The 23,099-nt window shown below is 43.3% G+C and overlaps 2 protein-coding genes across 8 annotated transcripts; both read left to right on the top strand.

Moving 5' to 3' along the window:
* Positions 1 to 214: 214 nt before the first annotated feature.
* On the top strand, positions 215 to 14,387 carry rbm25a (RNA binding motif protein 25a). 7 transcript variants are annotated; one of them, XM_056427232.1, is made up of 19 exons: positions 215 to 419; positions 1,782 to 1,901; positions 3,153 to 3,276; positions 3,656 to 3,705; positions 3,970 to 4,137; positions 4,713 to 4,770; positions 4,966 to 5,126; positions 5,213 to 5,407; positions 5,508 to 5,591; positions 9,029 to 9,303; positions 10,189 to 10,300; positions 10,430 to 10,519; positions 10,650 to 10,723; positions 10,813 to 10,963; positions 11,526 to 12,021; positions 12,444 to 12,748; positions 12,905 to 13,003; positions 13,113 to 13,160; positions 13,928 to 14,387. In XM_056427232.1, the coding sequence occupies exons 1-19, from the start codon at positions 417 to 419 to the stop codon at positions 14,018 to 14,020; spliced, it is 2,706 nt and encodes a 901-aa protein (XP_056283207.1). In that variant the 5' UTR covers positions 215 to 416; the 3' UTR covers positions 14,021 to 14,387. The 7 variants fall into 7 exon arrangements, with proteins under 7 accessions (XP_056283207.1, XP_056283203.1, XP_056283205.1 ...); XM_056427228.1 differs by having other exon boundaries at positions 402 to 419; positions 1,743 to 1,901; XM_056427230.1 differs by having other exon boundaries at positions 402 to 419; positions 1,743 to 1,901; positions 11,532 to 12,021.
* Positions 14,388 to 15,647: 1,260 nt separating this feature from the next.
* Positions 15,648 to 22,337, top strand: slc39a9 (solute carrier family 39 member 9). Its single transcript, XM_056427248.1, has 7 exons — positions 15,648 to 16,230; positions 17,106 to 17,214; positions 18,115 to 18,318; positions 19,187 to 19,258; positions 19,581 to 19,666; positions 20,207 to 20,341; positions 20,444 to 22,337. The coding sequence occupies exons 1-7, from the start codon at positions 16,135 to 16,137 to the stop codon at positions 20,660 to 20,662; spliced, it is 921 nt and encodes a 306-aa protein (XP_056283223.1). The 5' UTR covers positions 15,648 to 16,134; the 3' UTR covers positions 20,663 to 22,337.
* Positions 22,338 to 23,099: the final 762 nt, after the last annotated feature.

A 23,099-nucleotide genomic window follows, 5' to 3' on the forward strand; every position in this document is an offset into this window, starting at 1 on the left:
ATGTTGTTGGACTTTAAAAGCAGTGTATATGGTTTGGCACAGGCATATTTTGAGTTCTGATATTGGGCTTGTTTTTTGGGCTTGTTTTATTGGCCATTGGGCTGGTTTGGGCTGGTTTTGATTGGCCATTGGGCTGGTTTTGTCACACAGACCTGGCAACCCTGCCGGGGATGAATCAGCCGGTGACTGAAGGAGCTGTGCAGAGCTGCTGGAGTGTCCTGCATGGGGTGGGAGGTGTGGTTCATCAGGGTCGGAGATGGACAAGGAAAAAAAGGACCAATCGCTCCAGGGCAAAAATAAGCATCGATCAGAGGTCTCCTCTCCCGATCAGATGTATCGGCAGCAGGAGGAGGTTCAGCCCTTGAACAAAGAACTGCTGGAGCAAAGAGCAGCGTTGGCTCATCTTCATCTAAGTGATGGTGAGGCTCAGTGTAACACAACAAAAGGACAAACTTGTATTCAAAGCTTGAAGTATATCAGTGACGACAACCAGGAAATCACACCCAGAGGAAGACTCAGAAGAGCTGTTCGTTGCCCAAGTTTATTTTTCCTTTTACAATACTCTCAATGGCAAACTGGTCGCTACGTCTTTTAAAAATGTTTTTCTTTTAGAGAGGTTGACCTCTAGAAACATCTTGAATTCAACAACATAAGAAAATCCAGGCAGAGAGCAGCAGGATCACCACATAAGTGATGTCCAGAATCTATACATGGTTGTATTATTGGGGTGAGGTAAATACTCTTCAAGGTGCCTTTTAACTTTAATGAACTTGGCATACGCTATATGACTAATTATATGTTCCATTGCATCTAGGAAAAAGAATTGTGGAATATATTTTTGGGTTCCGTCCTATTTATCCTGTTTTCATCAAGCACATTAGAGTAAAACATAAACAACTAAAGTATCACCCATAGAGGGAGAGGGAGACTTGTTATGACTTACCTGAGGGTGAAGTCAAAGTAAATTACTGATGATGATGAGTGAGACTTATGGAGAGATTCAGCATTCACAATCAGTCTCTTTTTCAAAGGAACAAACAATATACCTCGAGGCTATCATTTAAATATTTAGATACATTTTCATAAAACTTATAATTACTTTACAATATTTGAAATTCTTCCAGTTTGATATATTACCTCAAAAATGAAAATGTACGAACATTTAATGAAAATAAGATAGATAAATAAAAACAGTTGTTCGGAACCGAGGAGTCTTTCTTCGGACTACGGGAACAAAAACGTTGAGTCGCTCCTCCCGGGCCTTTCTAGGTCGAAGCGCCGGTTGGCGTTGACGTCATAGCGGCTCTTGCCCGTCAGAGGCAGGGCGGGTCTTCCCGCAAGTCGCTCCCGCACATGCGCGGAACGGACTGGGACTGACAATGCATTTGGCGCCACCAAGCGTTGGAAATGGAGAATACCGATAATTTAGTAAGGGAGAGGGATTTATGTGCCCTAAAGGTGGACTGTCAGGCAGAACTTTCCCCATGATGTATAGAAATATCCTCCTCTTACTCCAATTTAGTCCAACCTAGAGAGATGGTGGTAGACGTCAGGAGCAAGACAACAGCTCCACAACCGCTGAGAGTTCTTGGAGAGGGTGTGGACATGGTGGAGGAGTACAGGTTCCTGGGTGTCTGAATTGACAACAGACTGAACTAGAAGACCAACATCAACGCTGTGTACAAGAAGGGGATGAATCAACTTTTTTTACTGAGGAAACTTTGATCCTTTAATGTGTGCAGCAAGATGTTGGAGATGTTCAACCAGTCTGTTGTGGCCAGTGCTCTTTACTTAGCAGCATTGGAGCCGGAGGCACCGACAAACTCCACAAACTGGTCAAGAAGGCCGGCTCCATCTTTGGCAGCTATACTGGACAGTCTGGAGAAGGTGGTGAAGAGCAGGTAACTGAAGAATTGATTATCCATATTCGATAACCTGGAGCACTTTTTCTCTTCTTCAATAGTCTCACCTAGCTCTGCTGTCACAAGGACAGATAGAGGAGATTATTGTTGTATATATTGCGTATTTTTCTTAATATTCTATTGTTTGTATATATTGTGCATTTTTCATATTTTATTGCTTACCTGTGTATATTATATAAATGCTGCTGTGGCGCAGAAATCCCCCCTTGCTATATTATTGAAGTAACTATCTTTTTCTCTTACAAATGTTCGATTTTTGAAATGTCCCCACTTTGGGACGAATAAAGGTATATCATATCATATCATCATATCTATCGACAGGGCAGTTCTCTTTATTCAAGGAAATAATTATTGGGACCCACTTTAAGGGGTAAACCTATGCTTATAGCAATGTAATGCATTATTTTCAAGTTCATCAAGGAAAAAACCTCCCTCAGTCAGTGTTAGAGTGGTTTGTATATGGATATTAAAAGATAATCAAAACCTCTTTTAATAATATTTGTCAACCATTCCTTGATCATTTTCCTTGTTGAACTTGATCGTGTTGGTTTGCTGCACAAATGGTTACGTCACACTGTTTTCCTTTTGACATTATATATATATATATATATATATATCGTAATTTGGTCATATCTGGGCTCTCTGGTTCTTTTTTTGGCTGTGTGAGAGACAAAAACACATTCTTATTGAGAAAAATAACTGCCTGAGAGACAAAACTTAGGGCAGCAGCACCCCGCGAGGCGGTGCTATCCCATGATTCATTTCGAAAAGAATAGGTCCCAGTTATTTGTATCCATAGGTGTTCTCGCTGCGCGCCGGTGGCAGTTATAACGCTAATCTTTAACGTTACGTTTTTCCTTTGACCGTATTTAATGGGCTTTTACTCTGATAAACCATAGTATTATCAGACGCTGGGTTTTATTTTACACTTGGTAACAGGTGAGTAAATTCTCACATGACCGCTGCAGCTAGCGCGAACTAGCAAGGCCACACAGTATGCGCTAGCTAGCGCGAGCTAATTTAGCTAGTTAACGTCAAACGTGGAGGAAGAACACTTTTCGATTGAGCTACTATCACAGCTAGTTAGTGCGCAACGTTAGCCAGTCAGCTGCAAAATCCATGGTAAAAATGTAGTCCTATGATTAACGTGACATTACCCAATGTAACCCCTGGAAAGCGTCAACAATGTTTCCTTGTGGTTTCCGGCTAAACTCCCTTTCTTCGTTGTAGGTTCCTGTGTACTTCAGGATGTCTTACCCTCCTCCGCTCAACCGTCAGCAGATAGGGATCCCGCAGTTACCTCCCAGGATGCCACCTCCGCAGTATGGGGGATTTGTCCCGGGTGTCCCGCCAGGTAACGTTCTTGAATACCTCACATCGGCCGAAAAAGCGGCGTGTGTGTAAATCTGCCTCTGGATTCTTTGTCTGAGTTTTAGTTAAAACAATCTGATCCGAGGTGCGAGGAGGTCTTGTCTGTTGTCTGGCACTTCAACAATTCAGGTTAGCTCTGAGAGAGTGAACGAGGAAAAGCAAGGGGACTCAAATAGTTGGGGAATGTAATATATGAATAGGTTACATATAATGACTATAAACTAACCAATTAAACCTATCTCATAAACAAATGGCAGAGCCTGGTTGCTTATTAACTTGGGTAATCACACACAAAACAATATATGATTTTCTGTAGTGTACGCTTAAATACATGGTTATTATATATTTGTCTCTTTTTTCAGGTACTCCCATGATCCCGGTTCATATGGGTGTCGTAACCCCGACAACCACAGTGAGTCAGAAGCGGGATTTCCTCCCGCATGCCAACTTAAGCATCGGCTGTCACGCGTTGAATTAATCCTTACACATTATCAGTTTAGCTCAGTTCATGCAGTTTGTTTTTCTGCCAAGTCTGGGTTTCAGCCGAGGCAGTTTATTGTGCCCTTTTTAAAAGTATTACCACTCTCTTGTGATGTTTGCATTTTGTTGCTTATATTGCCACTCTTCAGAGCAACAACAAAAACACCACAATACTTACAATTTAACTATGTTGCAGGTTCTTCTCCCAAACCAAGTTGCTGTAATGCATAAGCCGATGCTTCCGAAGAAGGAGCTTCACGTCAGAGCGAAGGACACGGACGACAGCAGCGGCCCCACCACCACTGTTTTTGTCGGAAACATCTCTGAAAAAGCATCCGACATGTTGGTCAGACAGCTTCTAGCGGTGAGTGGACAACGTGTTCCCGCTCCGCCTGTTATTCAGAAAAGGTGTAGATATTCAGAGAGTGGAATGGGAAAATAATAGGCAGCAACAATTTGGTAACAAACCTCCAACACATCAAGGTATGCAGCCCCATGTTTTATGAGCATTTTATTTTGTAAGAGCCCCATTTCATACAAACTGACTGTGGGTCAGTGGTTAGCAGGTGTGTCTTTCAATCAGGGGGTCGCCAGTTCGATCACGGCCCGCCTGAGTCTTTGAGCAAGACACTTAACCCTTGAATTGCTCCCCTTAGCCGTGTCCACTGTGTTTGCTTGTAAGTCATTTTGGATGAAAGCTTCAGCTAAATGAAATTTAATGTAATACAAACTCTTTTCACAGCAAAATCTTTGCAGGACATCACAGTTTTTTTATTGTCTCTGCTCGTGACTCCTCACAAATCCCACAATCTGAACATATGGATCAGAGATAAACAAATGCTTTTGTGTCAACTTCCTTATCAGCGATTTAGTGATCATTAATTAAATATAAGCATCTGTAATGTGAAATCTAATTATTCCCGTTTTCTCTCAATACAGAAATGTGGTATTGTTCTAAGCTGGAAAAGGGTCCAAGGCGCCTCTGGGAAACTTCAAGGTAAAAAGGGTACAACACATTGAAACCTTCTTCTCTTGATATAAATGGGCTACATTATAGAGTCATTGTAATCCCATTTCAGAGTATTCACCCCATTACTTTTTACAGATTTTAAAGTTTTTTTGGCCACCAATTTACAGAAAGACTGTTTATGTTTGAACAACTAACTTTCTATCTGCTCTCCTTTCCTGGTAGCTTTTGGTTTCTGTGAGTATAAGGAGCCTGAGTCAACACTCCGGTCTCTCAGGCTTCTGCACGAGTTGCTCTTGGGTGATAAGAAGCTGTTGGTGAAGGTAGACGCCAAGACCAAGGCCCAGCTAGATGAGTGGAAGGCCAAGAAGCGGAGTTCCAATGGGGTACGGAGTAAAAGATTTACATTTACGATCAATAATTACTGTTGAACTGGGTTTATGAGCCGAATTGTTCCGTCTGTAACGTATAGGCAGCCAGTGGCGTGTCAAAGAATGAGGAGGACGACGATGAGGACGTTGTCGATGAAGAAACCCTGCGTCGGGACCAGGTTGTGAAGGGGGCCATCGAAGTCCTCATCCGAGAGTATGCAAGTGAGCTCAATGCGCCCTCGCAGGACCCCGACAGTCAACCTCGCAACAAGAAGCGGAAAGAGAAGAAAGAGGAGGTATTGTTGTCAGAATGTAGATGCCGTGTGATTTGTAGACGTTCATCGTAACTGTTGAGTACTTAGTGTTTCTTTCTTGTCCTTCTTTTCTTTGTGTAAGGAGGATCTCAATGCCATGGAGATGGAGGATGACAAGAGAGACTTGATTTCCAGAGAGATCAGTAAATTCCGGGACACACACAAGGTAACGTATCAACCTGCTGTTATTACTCTGTAACTTAGGTTTTGAGGAAGAAGTCCTCCACATTTGTTATTAGAAATTCCTCAACAGCAAATGGGGTTTAAATTTACATCATTTCTGAAGGAAATTCCTCCATAAGACTGTTCTGTTACTGTCAAACTATTGTAAGGAGGTAGTGTGTTAATATATGGATTATTTAGTCAAATTCAAACATTAAGGGAATAGAAAGTAGTAGATGTTGATACGAAGAGATTATAGTATTTATTTACTGTTCAAAATACTACATCGACCGCTCATAAATGGTTTTATAGTATCTGTCAGTGTTTCCAAATTGGACGAGATTTATTCTTATTCATAATACTGATTTGAGACTCACGGTTTTAGCTCTGCACAAGCTAAAGTCATCACACAGAGTGCATGGACACAATGTTCAATTCCATCTCAAGCTAATCTATTGATTAAACCCCACCAATGTGGTAGAGTTCATTTGGTGACTAGAGCAAGATGAATCTCAGAATCTCAGCTTTGGAAAAAGTTGCAAGGATAGGATGTAAGTATGATCTTTCATTTCTTCTTTACTCTTGTTGGGCGCTCCCTTCTGGAGGGTTTGCAGAGGGGCAACTGGCTCTCAGTTCACTTGCATTATTTATATTTATTTATATGTAGACTCGGGCGAACAAAGTGGTGCTGGATTCTGAAATCCCAAATTGCTCGTGATGTCCAAATGCATCACGTTGCACCTGCACTCAGTCGGGTTTTTAGAAGGCTCAGTGAATCTCTGCAGGTCCTCGGATGATAAATGATGTGTTTGAAGAACACACACATACTAAATGAGCCTAACCACTGCAGTATTTTAAACTGCAGCCTGTAACATTACTAAAGTAGGGAGCGCCCCTCCACAGCACTCTGTGGTCTGAAGACATACAAGGTAAGTACTTTTATTGGTTATTTCTCTTATTTTGATTTCAAACATTTATTTACTTTAATTTTTATTTTGTAAGTAAGTTTCAAAAGAGGCTAAAAAGTATATCGTAAAACAGCAGGTTCCCAAAAACAAAGAGAAACTAGAATGGGCACTCGGTAGAGCGCATACCTTCGCATATCACAAGATTGGGCATTGAATTATGAACATGTTGGCATTAGTTGCATGCCAATTGGATAAAAATTGACCGTGCTATAGTAAAAAGAAGATTTTGACCTTTCCATGACCTTTGACCCGATTGATCCCAAAATCTAATCAAATGGTCCCCGGATAATAAACAATCATCCCACCAAATTTCATGCGATTCGGTTTAAAACTTTTCTTGTTATGCGAATAACACGCATATAAATAAATAAATACACGGCGATCAAAACATAACCTTCCGCATTTTCAATGCGAAGGTAACTAGTTTAATATATCAAGGTGACCAGTCCTAGAAAATAGATGGATATCACATGCCAAACACAACTTATATTCCTTTGCATGTGACTTAATATCGTCACCTTCTGTGACGGTGTTTGACTGGTTCATTCAATATCTCACGTGGTTTCAAACTAGCTTCAAAGTTTTGGAATTTTAGAACAAGAGGTAAGTTGTAGGATGGAAATATGATTAAAAAACAACACAATGAGAGCCAGGTGGTTAACGACTACAACGTGTGGATCGGCTTATGCGTGTCGAAGCTCTCTCTCCCATTTGCAAAAAATGGTTTACACATGATGATTTGAATCAAGACCAGCTAAATTACAACGTAGAACATAAAGCTAAAATGTCCGACCTCTCCCGTTCTTTTTATTTCTCATTAAACAGCTGTCAGACCCACTTTTCCAACAGCACGAAACACTAGCAGCTCTTACGCATGTGTTAAACCAGACTGTTTGAAATGTGGGCTTGGCGGTTGAGGTTTTTTATATTACTGGTTGGGTTGGCGATGCCAAATAGACACTTGAAGACGACCTGCAGGTAAGACTGTTTCACTAATTTCTTCGTGGCATAATGCTGATATCTGACGTTTCCGACATGACTTTGAAGTTGTTGTTCATGTTATTTATTTGGATGAACTGCTCCACAGGTCTCGTTTGGAGTTTTTATTCTCTCTGATTATTTTGACTTTACACATGACCTGCTTTTCCTCCCACACGTAGCCTGTAGGATGTGTAGGGGCAGAGAAGTCCTGAAACCGTAGTTCATCACCTGTGAGTTGCACACCAATAGCTCCAAAACGGTCTGTAGAAAATGCCATGCTTTTTACGTCAACGAGTCAAACATACAGTCGACACTTTCGTAGACGCACAAAACGCATTCAAACGTATCTGGATTCAGATCTCCTTGAGCATGAATAAAACCTAATGCGTTGTCCTCCCAGTTCCCGTCTGTCACTCCGCTGCTTTCGCCAGGGGGAGCTCTCGAATTGTAGTCTGGAACTCCTCCCGTGTATCTCATATGACCGTGTAGAAAACACATGGGAGCTGATTACATAATTCACTTAGTTGGGCCATTTGCCATGTCAAAGCATGGGCTTATCCACGAGGCACTCATCGGTAAAACCAAACCAGGGCTTTGTGTAGTGATGATCTTAAGTGTATAGTTAGAACTTGTTGATCCAATGGTTCAAAGCTCATTCAGCACTTGGTGACTACTTTTAACGTAAGTGTAGTATGAGTAGCCCCACTTTGAGTTAAATCCAAGGGTCCATGTAAAGTGGATTGCATAAAGCATTACGTTAATGTGTACCACTTAGACCATATTTACATGGCGATGCTATGGGGCAACTAAACCTCTCCGCGTCAAACATTACGTATTTTTACCCATAATATCTCTTGCATCAGGTCAAATCCATTACCTTTCAGTTTGACATTGATTTTGAAAGTGGCCGGATATGGCTTCCACCAGAATGTAATCGCCTACAGCCGAGCTTTCATTGGAATGACCTCTCATTACATCACAGCGTAATCTCAGATCACCATAGAGCGCTACGGAGTAACTGCAGAGGTCAAGTTGACCCGTTACTGCACATGTGAAAAACAAATCGGTCAATATTTCAATATTGGTTTGTGATCAGCTGGATACCGAAGCCATCGGGAAAGAATCTAGAACAGCACTCTGGTTGAACCAACAGATACCCTAGTGTAACCTATAACCTTACGTGTGCAGGTGTTTTTCCAGATTGATCAGTAATTTATGGTTTTAAGTCGGTGTGTGCTGATTTGAGCAGTATCTGTATTAAACCTGCTCAGACAGCGGACCACTCTTCCTGGAGGAAGCAGCCGTGCTAAGAGGACTTCCTCACTTGCAGCAGCCAGCCTCTCCAAGGCAATGAGTCATGGCAGTATGTGAGCATGTCTGGCCAAGGGAGTCAAAATCATTTACAGTGCTGACAACATGTGTGCTCATGTATGGTCCTTTCGGTATCGATGATCTATTAACGCGTTGTTTTCCCTTTCTTCCTGTTGGGCAGAAACTTGAGGAGGAAAAAGGAAAGAAAGAAAAGGAGCGAATGGAGGTCGAGAAGGAAAGGAGAGAGAGGGACAAAGAGCGGGAGCGCGAGAGGGAGCGCCGCGACCGCGAGAAAGAGAAGGAAAGGGAGCGAGAGAGGGACAAGGAGCGGGAGAGGGACCGAGATCGCGACCGCGAACGAGAGAGGGATCGCGAGCGGGAGAGGACGAAGGAGCGGGAGAGGGAGCGGGAGAGGGAGAGGAGTCGAGACGTCAGTGAAGGTCGAAGCCGATCAAGGTCAGTGGGGGAGGCCTGTGATGTCACACTTGAGAAACTTCCCCTGACACACCTCACAGGGTTCGTACGGTCATGGAAAACCTGGAAAAGTCATGGAATTTTAAAATGGTCATTTCCAGGCCTGGAAAAGTAATGGAAAAAACTTAATTCACAAAAGTTTGGGAAAAGTCATGGAAATGTGTTATATTCACATGTTCATTCACGCCGAGTTTGAAATAATGAATATGTTTTAGGAAGAAAGACGCTCAAAATATAAGCCGCTGTACGCTCTCTTACTGGCGGCGCAATTTTTTTTCTTCCCGCGTTGCAAGTGAACGCACCTTAACTGGAAAGTTCGCTGGCCATAGCTCGGGAAGCGGTCGGGATATTCGTATATGTCTACAAATGTTGATTCTTCTAATCAAAATATTAAACTCTTATTCATTTGTTTCATTTATACTGTATGCTTTGGAATTCACATTGTTTAAAAACTAAATGTTCTTACTTTGTCATGTATAAACCCAGATTTCAGTTTGGTCATGGGAATTTGGTTTAAAGTCCTGGAAATCCATTGGTCAAAATGTGTAAGAACCCTGACCTCAATGTACTTGTACGGCGATAGTCTGCATCAAAAGGAGTCTAATAATGAACTAACCCCTATGATAATAAAAGGATAATTATCCTCATTTCCAGCACACATTTAGCATCTATCTGCACTAAGAACACACAAGTTTTAGTGATATGATTTAGTGGGCCGGCTCATGCAAATATAAAATAATGAAACCACTGGAGTAAAAAGACCAGATCAGTAAAACTGTCTATCAGTGAAATATGTGCTTGACTTTTCATTTCAGCTTTAACTTCAAAGGGTTCCTGGTGTTTGACTGATTTAATCGTCTTTTGCAGAGAGAGGACTCGGGAAGATAAAAAACGAGACCGCGAGGAAGACGAGGAGGACGTGTACGAACGGAGGAGACTCGAGAGGAGGCTCAGAGACAAGGAGGCGGCCTACCAAGAAGTACGTATAACATCTCTCCTGTCGTTTTAATTTGGACTGATTTAAACAAAAGTTCAAATAATTGCAAATCCCAAAATGGATTCATTTGTTTGCGACTCAGTGGTGGTTTGATTATCTTTCTTCTTAAAGCGTCTGAAAAACTGGGAGATCCGGGAGAGGAAGAAGGCTCGCGACTACAGCAAAGAAACGGAGAGGGAGGAAGAGAGGCGTCGTGAAATGGTACACATGCCGCACCGGAGCAAATAGCGAATCCTATTTGTTTTGCATCATTTGTGATGCCAGATATGAGAGGATGAGTTCCCGGATTTATGCAGCTCCCCTAATTGTTCCCGTGTTTTGTTAAATTCAGATGAAAGAAGCCAAAAGACTGAAAGAATTCCTTGAAGACTACGACGACGACAGAGACGACCCAAAATACTACAGGTGATTATCTCGCTGCGCGTTACGGAGCGAGAGGCGCACGTCGGGTTGTTCGCATTTGTCGTCACCGGACTTCTCGTCGTCACCCTCAGGGGCAGCGCTTTGCAGAAGCGACTTCGCGACCGAGAGAAGGAGACCGAGTTGGACGATCGAGACCGGAAGAGGGAGAAGGAGGAGCATGAGGAGATCAGACAGAGGCTTCTGGCTGAAGGTCACCCTGACCCCGATGCTGAGCTGCAGAGGGTGAGTCGGTCACCTCGTTTACATCCACTTTAGTCACTCGCTTGTGCTCGGGCCTCTTGCGGCAGGTTGTCATGCCAACCAGAAACAAGACTACAACGAAACATGGGAAGTAAAAGAGAGATCATGACACTGAGCGATTTGTCTGAATGTAATTCAAAGTCCGACTAAAACTGGGACCAACACAGAGTAGCCTCTAGCGAGGAGGTACGTCGTTTTCCACCGCTACACAGTTTGACTATTTGTTAAATTCAGACACTTGAGGTGAGAAAAGTCCTCTCGTTACTCTGATACCAAAAGAAAAGTCACACATCGGCATCTTCTGTAACTAAACTGTGTGTGTGTCTGCAACTGTGGCACACAGAATTTGGGTTTATAATCTGTTTGTGTGATTATTTGTTTTGTTTTGTAGAAAAATAGGCGCATAAGTAAACTTTTCTTTCGAAGTGTTTCCTCGTCGTCTCACATCTGTAAAGATGCAAATGCAAAATGCCACCATTCACCAGTTATTGCTTGCTCGCGCAAATAAAAAGTGCAGTGGAATGTTAACTTGTCGTTTGTGGAGATGGAGGAGGAGGCAGAGCGCAGACGGCAGCCTCCTCCGAAACTTGAACCCGAGGAGGACGTGATCCAGGAGAAGGCTCGCAAGGATCGGGAGCGGGAACGGGAGCGGGAGCGGGAGCGGGAGAGGGAACGGGAGCGGGAACGGGAGCGGGATCGAGACCGAGAGAGGGAAAAGAGGGCGTCGGTGGCGTCGGCGAGGCCCGCGGAGCCGATGCCGCGAGTCCCCCAGCAGCATTCGGACGATGATGATGTCGAGCAAGGGGGCGGAGAGGATGACTACCAAGATGCCGAGGACTCACCGGAGGCCAAGCCGCAACTCAAACCCGCCATGCGACCAATCACCACGGCTCCCTCGGTGTCCTCTGCCAGTGGGAACGCGACTCCAAACACACCGGGCAACGAATCTCCCTGCGGCATCATCATTCCCGGCGAGAACTCCCCCGAGGTCCAACCTCTGGAGGAACTTCGGCCCAAGATCGGTCTCAGTCTGAAACTGGGTGAGTAGAGACGCGAACCGAGGACACCGAGCGACCTCCTCAGGGTTCCTACGGCCATGGAAAACCTGGAAAAGTCATGGAATTTTAAAATGGTCTTTTCCAGGCCTGGAAAAGTCCTGGAAAAAACGTAAATCATGAAAGTTTGGGAAAAGTCATGAAAATGTGTTATCATCACATGTTCATTTATGCAGAGTTTAAAATAATTAATATGGTTTTTTTTAAAGAAAGACGCTCAAAATATAAGCCGGCGTCCGCTCTCAATACGCAAAATGTTCTAATTTGTTCATGTTTGTACCGAGATTTCAGTTTGGTCATGGAAATTTGGTTTAAAGTCATGGAAAAGTCCTGGAAATCCATTGGTCGAAATGTGTAAGAACCCTGCTCCTCCTCCTAGCTGCTTCAGTGGTGTTGCTCTTCTCCAGGTGCCACGCACAGCCCCAGCCAGCTCAGCGTCGGAAAGCGAAAGAAGCTGCCGACCGTGGAAAGTGTTTTCAACAAGTTCGACGAGGAGGAGGCCGACGAGCAGCCTCGCAAACGGAAGCTGGTCCCGCTGGACTACGGCGACGACGACAAGAGTCTGGGGCTGGATGGGGCCGAAATGCCGGGGGCCAAAGGCAGCGTCAACACGGAGGAGAAACGGAAGCACATAAAGAGCCTCATTGAGAAGATCCCCACCGCCAGGCCCGAGCTCTTCACCTACCCTCTGGACTGGACCATGGTGGACTCGGTAGGGAACAATCGAATAAACTTTGAACATTGTAACATCTTAAAGAAAGTGTAGTAATATATTATTCTGGCCTGTTTTATTTTTTTAGATTTTTGCTCCCGTAACGAGATCAATAATAGAAAATGAGGCCATGTATTCTGTATTTTCCTTCTTTAGACTCTGATGGACCGTCGCATTAAACCATGGATCAACAAGAAGATTATTGAATACATCGGCGAGGAGGAAGCCACGCTGGTTGAATTTGTCTGTTCAAAGGTATGTTGTTAATTTTTTTTTATTTAAAAAAATGCTGGTTCCCGTTGAAAATATGAGCTCTGCGTTCAATAGTCGTTGATTTGAACCGTCTTTTTTCTTTTCTCCCCAGGTGATGGCACACAGCACCCCTCAGGGTATTCTTGATGATGTTGCAATGGTAAGTTTAAACATCTAGTACCACTGTTTTTTGAGCGAAATGTCTTTTAGAAGCATTGACAAGTCATTTGGTGCAAACATGTGTGCCACCATTCATTAATTTGAATCACTCTGTTTAGTTCATTTCATTTTTTTTATTTCGAAAGACCAAAATACCTGCAAAACTAATTTCTTTTCAAATAGCTTCAGCTGTACTTTGGGTTTAGGCCTAATTAAGTGTGAATGTTATCAAGCTAACACGCTAAAATCAGGGTAGTGAACATGGTTAATATTGTTCTGTGTTTGTGAGCGTGTTAGTGTTTAGTTCAAACAGGCTGCAAGTCTCAACCAATGCACAAGAGCCAGACACTTGCATTCTCCCTCCTGGCCAGCAGGGGAGACTCCTGAAGTCTGATTGTATGGAAGTCTATGAGAAAATCTCTCTACTTCCCGCTTGATTTATTCCCTCAGTAAACATTGTAAACATGAGTTTATGTTCTCAATCACACATTTCAAGTTTCTTCAACACAGAATGATGCTCATTTAGTAGATTATTTCCCTATTTAGTCCTCAAACCGATGGCTGACGTCATGACGACCATGTCCTCTTCTTGTATCCAGGCTTAAATACAGCCTCACAGTATCATGGCTGCAGAATCGTGGTCTTAGTTATTGTTTAAGGTGAAGCAGCTTCAGCCTGCACAGTTGGTTTTATGTAATCCATGTAACTTTCATATGTATCGAGCAGTTTTGATATAAAGTTCGTCTAACCAACCCGTTTTGTGTTTAGGTTCTTGACGAAGAAGCAGAAGTCTTCATCGTAAAAATGTGGAGGCTGTTGATATATGAAACCGAAGCAAAGAAGATCGGTCTGGTGAAATAAAGAAAGAAATAGACACGCGTCTCTCCGCCTGACCTCCGGAAAAATCACAGTTCTGCTAGCGACAGTTTTCTGGTCCAGCAGACTGTCAACAATGTGCCCATACACCCCCCCCCCCCCCATTCCATCAGCAAGGAGCTGCTGCCGTGTGTGTGTGTGTGTGAGAACAGAAAGGGTTTGCACAAACATTGCATGATAAAACTGGTTGTATTCTTTTTCTTTGTTTATGCTGTTCAGGCAAAAGACGGTCGCAGCCCTCCCTCCTGTTCTCCAAAAATGTTGGACTCGGTCTGCTTTGATTCACTGTTGTCATGTTGAGGCACTGCTCCATTCTGTGAACTAATAAATATGCTTTTTTTTTAAAATAAAATATTGTTTGTTCTTTTATTAAATCTAGTTATTTTGTACAGCCCAAAGTTACAATCTGTACACATGTGACATCCTCTGTCCCGGGATCCTCACCTCGTTGTAGGAACAGCTCTTCACCGGAGAGAAAAAGGGAATGAACCTTCGGGAGAGCAACAGCGCACGATCCCTCCACGGACCGACAGGCTGTGTCCACACCTGCTCACTTGTCACCTTTCGGCGAAATTCGCCATTTTAAAATCAAAATAGATCGTGTAAAAGTGCTTTTTCAATATTGCACACTGAGGGAAAGCTCACTGACACACAGACAGTGAAGGAAAGCCCACTGACACACAGACAGTGAAGGAAAGCTCACTGACACAGATAGTGAAGGAAAGCCCACTGACACACAGACGGTGAAGGAAAGCTCACTGACACACAGACAATGAGGGAAAGCTCACTGACACACAGACAGTGAAGGAAAGCCCACTGACACACAGAGACCTGTCTGTCTGCTTTCATCAAACAACGTGGATGTGTGGTGACACAAAAAAAAGGTCCGCTGCACGGGTTCATACACATGTTGACATTAATTTGTTAACGTGTGTATGAACCCTGTCAAAAACAGAACTGACGACGCTTTACTCGCCCGACTATTTGTGGTTTAATCGCGTCATACGCGTCGGTGAGGGGGCGTGGCTTATCTCGGTTGCGTTGCTCAGTGGAAACATTTTCCGCCACGGAATAATTAACCACTATTTCTACGTCATACTTCTTGAATACATACATAATGTAGATATGATCGTATGACCTCATAAAAATACTGAAACAATTGATTACTTTTCTTTGTTGTATATTTCCTAAGAATATATGTTCATACAGTATATTCAATGGATCAATATTCTCAAAGTAATAACTTTACTTGCCTCCAGTTGGAGATTTAAAGGTAGTTATAAATGTAAACATAGCTCTTACCAATTTGATTACATATTTTAATCTTAATGTTTAGTCCATGGAAATTATATTATATATATAAATTAATATAACATTTAAAATATATTTTATATATATAATAGATATATCTGGGGCTGAACAATAGACGGAATCCATGCTTTTATTTTGTTTATCGTGTCGTTTACTTCTGTCTTTATAATTTCGTCATGCAACAAAAACGTATTATTATTATTATTATATCATATTATTATATATTATCTACTTCCTCGTGTGTGTCGCGCGGAGACGTGGCAGGTTCGCTCCGGCCGCTTGAGGCTCGAGGACACGAGTTCCGACCCGGAAGCACTTCACTGCAGCACCAAACAAGCGGAAGTGCCGTTCTCCAGTTTGTTTAGCTAGTCGCAAACCGAGTCGGTTGCAAGTTGGATTATTACTACAACAATTATTATTCTCCTCCGTCGACAGTCGATTTTAGGACAAACTATGCGGGGCGACGGACGTTTGCAATCGAACGTTAACGCGTCGAATCCCCGTTAACCGGAGCTCAGCTGACGTCGTCGAGGCCAAGAGGCTGTGAACGTCTCCGTCCAGCGACGGTCGGTGAACGTGGAGGTTTCCTCCGCGAGCGGAACTGGTTCCAGAGACGAGGACGTGTGTGTTCATCCGACGTCAGTTCCCTACCGGCAGCCACAGGTCGCGTCATGCTGGTTAGCGGGGCGAGCCGTTAACGCGGACACCGGGGGCCGAGAGGTAGTTACAGGTGCGGGTTTGTTTTGTTTGATGCTTCAGAAGATTTAGCCGAAGATAAAAGTGCAGCCATGGACGACTTCAGCTCCATCAGCCTGCTGTCTCTCGCGATGTTGGTGGGATGTTACGTGGCCGGGACGATACCTTTAGCGGTCAACTTCTCAGAGGTGAGTGCGTGACGTGCTCGGCTTTGGAAATGTGAGGAAACTTTGACCACGTTCCTGAAACTTGGAGAGAGGTGAAAGTTCCCCTCTCGTCGGCGGCTTTTGTTCATCTAAAAAAAGCTGTGATGACATCACCTTTATCAGATAATCCATCATGCACGTCAATTACACTTTATTTCTAAATCTCTTAGACAGAACATTAGAATTAAAAGCCTGAGAGTACTACCAATGACAGCTGTACCAATAGCTCCTCAGATCGGACTGACACCTATGCTACTAAACCTTATGTTTAAAAAAAAACAAAAGTCACGAAGTCAAATGCATTAAATTGGAAAGTATTAACTCCTGCAGCCACAACAATTTCCCTGGCACCATTCACAGGGTTCGTACGGTCATGGAAAACCTGGAAAAGTCATGGAATTTTAAAATGGTCATTTCCAGGCCTGGAAAAGTCATGGAAAAAACTTAAATCATAAAAGTTTGGAAGTGTCATGGAAATTTGTTATAATCACATGTTCATTTACGCCGAGTTTGAAATAATTAATATATTTTTTTAAAGAAAGACGCTCAAAATATAAGCCGGCGTACGCTCTCGATACGCACAATTTTCAAAAATGTTCATGTTTATACCGAGATTTCAGTTTGGTCATGGAAATTTGGTTAAAAGTCATGGAAATCCATTGGTCAACATGTGTAAGAACCCTGCATTCACTCCATCTGTACACTTGCATCAGAGCAGTTTTAACTGATATTGCCCTTTTTAAATATCCTCTGTTTCAGCAATAAAATGTCCGAGATGTTTGACCTTATCGCAGGTAGTTTATCCGACAACGAGTCGGACGTGTGCTGAGGATCCGCCTGTTTGGTTGTTTCACCAGGAAAAGCTGAAGCTGATCACGGTGCTGGGGGCCGGGCTGCTGTGTGGGACCGCGCTGGCTGTGATTATCCCTGAGGGGGTCCACGCGCTCTATGAAGACATCCTGGAAGGTAGACTTCAGCAAAAACAACGACGTGTGTTTATGGTTTCCCAAACTCTCTTTGATGACGATACTGTTGCATTGCATTATGTTGGGAACCGGTCATTTGGCGATTGACAGAGAATGAATATTAAGGCCCCAATTTGATGAATGTTTTAATCAATATATTGTTAGAAAACAGTGAATAATATCTGGCAAACTGTAAAAAAAAAGTCAAAAATGTTAAAATCCCATGTAGAGTAAATTGATAGTGAAATATCAAAGAGGAAACGCATTATAGAAACTGAATTATTTGTTTTTTGTTTCAATTAATTGACAAACAAATATTTTTGTTGACATTAATTAATAAACAAATATTTGTGTTTAAATTAATTGATAAACAAATATTTTGTTTAAATTAATTGATAAACAAATATTTTGCAGACGAATAACCAAATTCCATTCTCATGTGATAAACAATACAACGAGGTGACTAAATTCTTTTAGTTGTCCATAAATTTAGTTGTCCATAAATTGCTTCATAAATACAGTTTACTGAATAACACGGATTGCGGCCCGGTGCCCTCGGTGTCGGACGCTTCCTGTCGGCTCTCTGCTGTGTCTGCGCCTCTTAGTCAGCGCTGCCGACGCAGTCAGAGACACCAGGAATGCAAAATCTATAATACGTCGACATTCGCCTGAGTAACTTTGAATCCTTCTCAAACAGAACAAAGTCCACCGATCTGTAAAGAACAGCCCGGTGACATCGGCTCTTGCGCAACGAGCCGTCAGGCGGACGTGTTTTATGTGTCGACACGTTCTTCTGTCTCTCGAAGAGACGGCCTCGCGGTGATCGTTTCTGACCACTTGGCAGTTTTCTTCTTCTCCTTAACAGCCCCGGTCTCTGCCTCCTTCCTGTTTCCTTTTCCAGGCGCGCATCACAACCACGGCCAGATCGGCGTCGCCGAAGTGTCCGAGGTGAAGGGGGAAGCGGAGGCGGCCCTGAGCGCCGGCGGGAAACACGAGCACAGCCACGAGCAGCTCCACGCCTGCATCGGCGTGTCTCTGGTCCTGGGCTTCGTGTTCATGCTGCTGGTGGACCAGATCGGCAGCTCTCACGTGCACAGCGTCGAGGGTCAGTACCAGCTCCTCATTGGTAGAACGAGCTCCCCACTGATATCAGGACAGCAGGAAGTCTCTACAGCTTCCGCTGGAAACTAAAAACACATCTTTTCCGACTATATCTGGATTAAAACACAGATTAGCACTTCAGTGGCACTTAAATAGCCCTTATTATGGTACTTTTGTAGTTCGACTATGTTGAGGAAATGTTACTTTCTGTATTCTTGTTGTTCTTAGTTTGTACTCTAGGTTGATGCACTTATTGTAAGTCACTCTGGATAAAAGCATCTGCTAAATGTCATGTAATGTAATGTAATGTACCACGCGGGGCAGCGGGCGCATCGCCTCGTCTAGCGCTTATTAATCTTCTCCAGGGGGAGAATTATGCTGTTGAATTGCTCCCAAAAACGACCCCCGAGTGCCAAACGCAGGGTTCGTACGGTCATGGAAAACCTGGAAAAGTCATGGAATTTTAAAATGGTCATTTCCAGGCCTGGAAAAGTCACGGAAAAAACTTAAATCATAAAAGTTTTGGAAAAGTCATGGAAATGTGTCATAATCACATGTTGATTTACGCCGAGTTTGAAATAATTAATATATTTTTTAAAGAAAGACGCTCAAAATGTAAGCCAGTTTTCATGTTTATACCGAGATTTCAGTTTGGTCATGGAAATTTGGTTTAACGTCATGGAAAAGTCCTGGAAATCCATCGGTCAACATGTGTAAGAACCCTGCAAACGGCACATTCTGTTCTCCCAGATGCTCCCGAAGTCTGCCAACGTGCGACGCCACACAGTTCTCACTCAGTGCGGAGGCGCTGTTCTTTCACTTGGTTCTACTTGTATGTATTTCTTAAACTCAATATATATATATTTTTGTAGTTTTGGATCCTGAGTCGGCGAGAATCAACTCTAAAATCACCACCACCCTGGGCCTGGTGGTCCACGCCGCAGGTAGGTTTTTGCTGTTAAATGCATTTATTGGGCTAAAAAGATGCCACAAAATACTTTTAATGTTCAAATCATCTTTATAAGATTAAATCACCAGTTGGTGCGGGGACAGAGAGTTACCTTTTTTTATTATTATTACATTCACGTAACACAACTCCTATTCTCTGCTACAGCAGAGTAACTAACTGCTCTATGGGAAGAGAGGACAATTCAGAAATGAGCAGCAGCAGTTGCTCTCTTTCTTTCTTTCACAATATTAGAATAAGAACTTAGTTAGAGTGCTACTCGCCGGATGTGAACCTCGGCGGCTGTGTCTTGTCTGCAGCTGACGGCGTGGCTCTGGGAGCCGCCGCCTCCACCTCGCAGACCAGCGTCCAGCTCATCGTCTTCGTCGCCATCATGCTGCATAAGGTAATGACGCCTCGCGCCGGGATCCGTAAATCGACGATTTTCAAGATCCTTTTTAAATATGTCGTTGTAAAATTACCCGTGTGGCAGCAGTAGAGTTGAAACTCTTCATTTTTTCCCCCCCCGTTGTATAGACCAAATGACGGATCGAGAATTTAACTAGAACGGGCACTCGGTAGAGCGCATACCTTCGCATATCACAAGATTGTGCATTGAATTATGAACATTTTGGCATTAGTTGCATGCCAATTGGATACAAATTGACTGTGCATGGTAAAAAGAAGATTTTGACCTTTCCATGACCTTGACCCGATTGATCCCAAAATCTAATCAAATGGTCCCCGGATAATAACCAATCATCCCACCAAATTTCATGCGATTCGGTTTATTACTTTTTGAGTAATGCGAGTAACACGCATACAAATAAATAAATACACGGCGATCAAAACATAACCTTCCGCATTTTCAATGCGAAGGTAATTAGCAGATGGAACAATCAGAATTGTTAGTTGCAGCGCATGTGAACCCGTGTGACCTCCGCAGGCCCCCGCGGCGTTCGGCCTGGTGTCGTTCCTGATGCACGCCGGTCTGGAGAGGAACCGGATCCGCAGACACCTCCTGGTCTTCGCCCTGGCGGCGCCCGTCCTCGCCATGCTGACCTTTCTAGGCCTCAGTCAGGTAAACATCGAGATCCACGCGGATACATTTATAACATTCAGTTTGACGTCTGGCCTCACACTGTGTGTGTGTGTGTTGCCCCTCCCCCCCCCCCCCTTTCAGAGCAGCAAGGAGGCCCTGTCACACTTCAACGCCACTGGCGTCGCCATGCTCTTCTCCGCCGGCACCTTCCTCTACGTGGCCACCGTCCACGTCCTCCCAGAGGTCGGGGGCGGCGGCGGCCACAGCCACGGCGGGAAAGGACTGAGCAAGGTGGAGGTGGGAGTGCTGGTGCTGGGCTGCCTCATTCCTCTGGTGCTCTCTGTGGGACACCACCACTAGACCCAGACCTGCAGGACGGATTTAAGGCGGGTGTACTGGGGGGGCGGAGACTTCAAACTTTGTGGTTCTTCGTGGTCCGCCGATGGCCCTCGTGGACCAGACCGGTGCCCGTTGCGTCTCGTGACTAAAAAACCTTGAAATAGGGAATGAATGAGGGGAGGGAAATCAGAGACGACGGAGAAAACACCTTCCAGTTGCTGACGCGTCCTTTTTATTCCACCAGAACCCCCATTTTTCTTTCTCGGCGACACCAGAAGTGGACCCAGTTTGTTTTCAGTCAAAGAACCGACCATCCCGGTGATGTTTTACTAGATTTACTCGTTGCTCGGAGAGATTTAGATTCGATTAAGCCGGCGATATCAAGAACTTTTCTCTCTTTTTTCCCCCCCCCCCCCTTCCTTTAAAAAAAAAAAATTTGTCCAGAGTTTAAATCTCTGCAACACTTGCGATAGATGAGAGGTGATTTTCAAGTGCCATGCCATCGAGACGGAAGCGATACCCGAAGAGGCGGCGCCACAAGGACGTTGCCATGGTGATGGAATGGGAACGCTACGCATAAAAGTCCTGCTAAAGTGATTTGAATGGGAACGTCCCTCCTCCTCCTCCTCCTTCTTCTACTTCGTCAACGTTCCCGACTTACTTTCTTCCCAAAGAAGAACTTTTTTCTCGCAGCCAACCGACGGAGGTCGTCTCCAGTAAACACCCGGATGCTCGTCGCAACGTTTTTCTTTTTTTTTTCGTCGAGTTTCCTGGACGTGCTTTATTTTTGTTCCCTTTTTTATACTTTGAGAGTAATTATGAATAAAGGTTGAAAGGGGAAAAAAGTATCTGTATAGAATTGTCTTAAAGTGATTGTATAGCGTGTCGTTAAGAGCTGGAGGGATATTTCAGCCGCTCTGATGAATGAATGAACAGGGCAGGGACCGTCGGCTCAGGAGAACAGACCCGGAGAGGACACTTTTTTTTACTCCTCATTAATTCTTCATACATGGACAATAATCATATGCATGAAAATGGGGGGAATTGCACTTTTTTTTCAGCAGTGCAGCAAAGTTAGAAATGGCTTCATAGGATTCGGCTGGATATTTTAATCATCTATTAACCTGTTGATTATTTCCACGTTTGATCGGTCGGTTTCCAAGAGTGCAAAGTGACGTCCTCAAATGTTTTGCTTCATTAAACCCACAGTCCAAAAACTCCCAAATGTATCGAGGTTACTATCCGAGGATGAAGGAATCTCAGAGGCTTCGACTCTCGAGTTTTGCTTTTAAATTACTCACGTGATTAATTAATTATCAAAATGGTTGCAGATACATTTTCTGTGGATCAATCCATTGCTGTTTGCATGATTTTGTTTTTGAGGAATATTTCCTCCTGAAGTCCCTGTAAAGAATAGTGCACAATTCTCTATGAGATAAATATATTTGACAAAATACAAAAACAATCAAAGTTTAGGAAAAAATTATCCCTAGTTATTATAATTATTATTATTAAGAGCTAAACTCTTAACACTTTTTCCCCACTGACACCAAAACTGTTCTCATAAGAAGCTGATATAGAGAAAAAAGTGTTTTTAAGGTCTTTAAAGGTCTTTAGTGGTTGTCTCAATACTTCTGGAGTATGAGGAAATAACGGGTTAAGGTTATAACAAATAAAGTCCGTTAAGTCCACACTTCTCCTCTTGTACTATTTTGCCTTTTTAAAAGTTTCAAACTTGATAGAAACTCTCTAACTTTTTATTTTATTTTGACAACTTTAAACTTAACTCCTGATCTTCTGCGTTGGAGTCGGGTGATGAGGTCGTCTGGACGCACGATGACAGACGGGAACAAATGTTTCATATACAAGACTTGCAAAAATGAATGTGAACCTTTCGTTAAATATATGTATTAAACTGTAAACTCGTTACACTCAGATATCTGCAGGTGTGGGGCGACGTGACGGGTCACTTCTGGGCTGAGTGGAGATGTTTTTTCATCAAGTTAATATTTGTAATATTTTCAGTGGAGGTGTTTCTCTTTCTTTCATTTTTTTGTCATTCCAGAATGAGGCCTCCTTATTTCCATAGTTTTGATTGTGAGCATCAGTTGTAAAGCGACGTGTTTTATGACGACTAAATTAAAGTTTTTTTTAACGGGTGAAAAGTCTCTTCTGTTTTTCGATAATTTAAGCAAAAAACATTCAACATGTCAGATTCTCTGTTTTTCCTAGATTTGAACTGGTCCAATTGATGCCACTTCATTAAAATAAAAAAATACATTTTCCCATCTGAAGTTTTCTTTTCTTCATGAAGATAAGACTTTACGGCTTTATATTCTTCTGTTTGGTCACATGTTTAACAAATTGACTTTCCTCCAATCAGAAGCTCAGTTTCAGGCATTTCTTCCCGACGGCGTCGCAGCGGGATCAAGCGCTTCTCTTGAGGCTGAGCTGTCGA

Source organism: Pseudoliparis swirei, chromosome 11 (genome assembly GCF_029220125.1).
Source record: "Pseudoliparis swirei isolate HS2019 ecotype Mariana Trench chromosome 11, NWPU_hadal_v1, whole genome shotgun sequence".
In the NCBI taxonomy this organism is placed as follows: domain Eukaryota; kingdom Metazoa; phylum Chordata; class Actinopteri; order Perciformes; family Liparidae; genus Pseudoliparis; species Pseudoliparis swirei.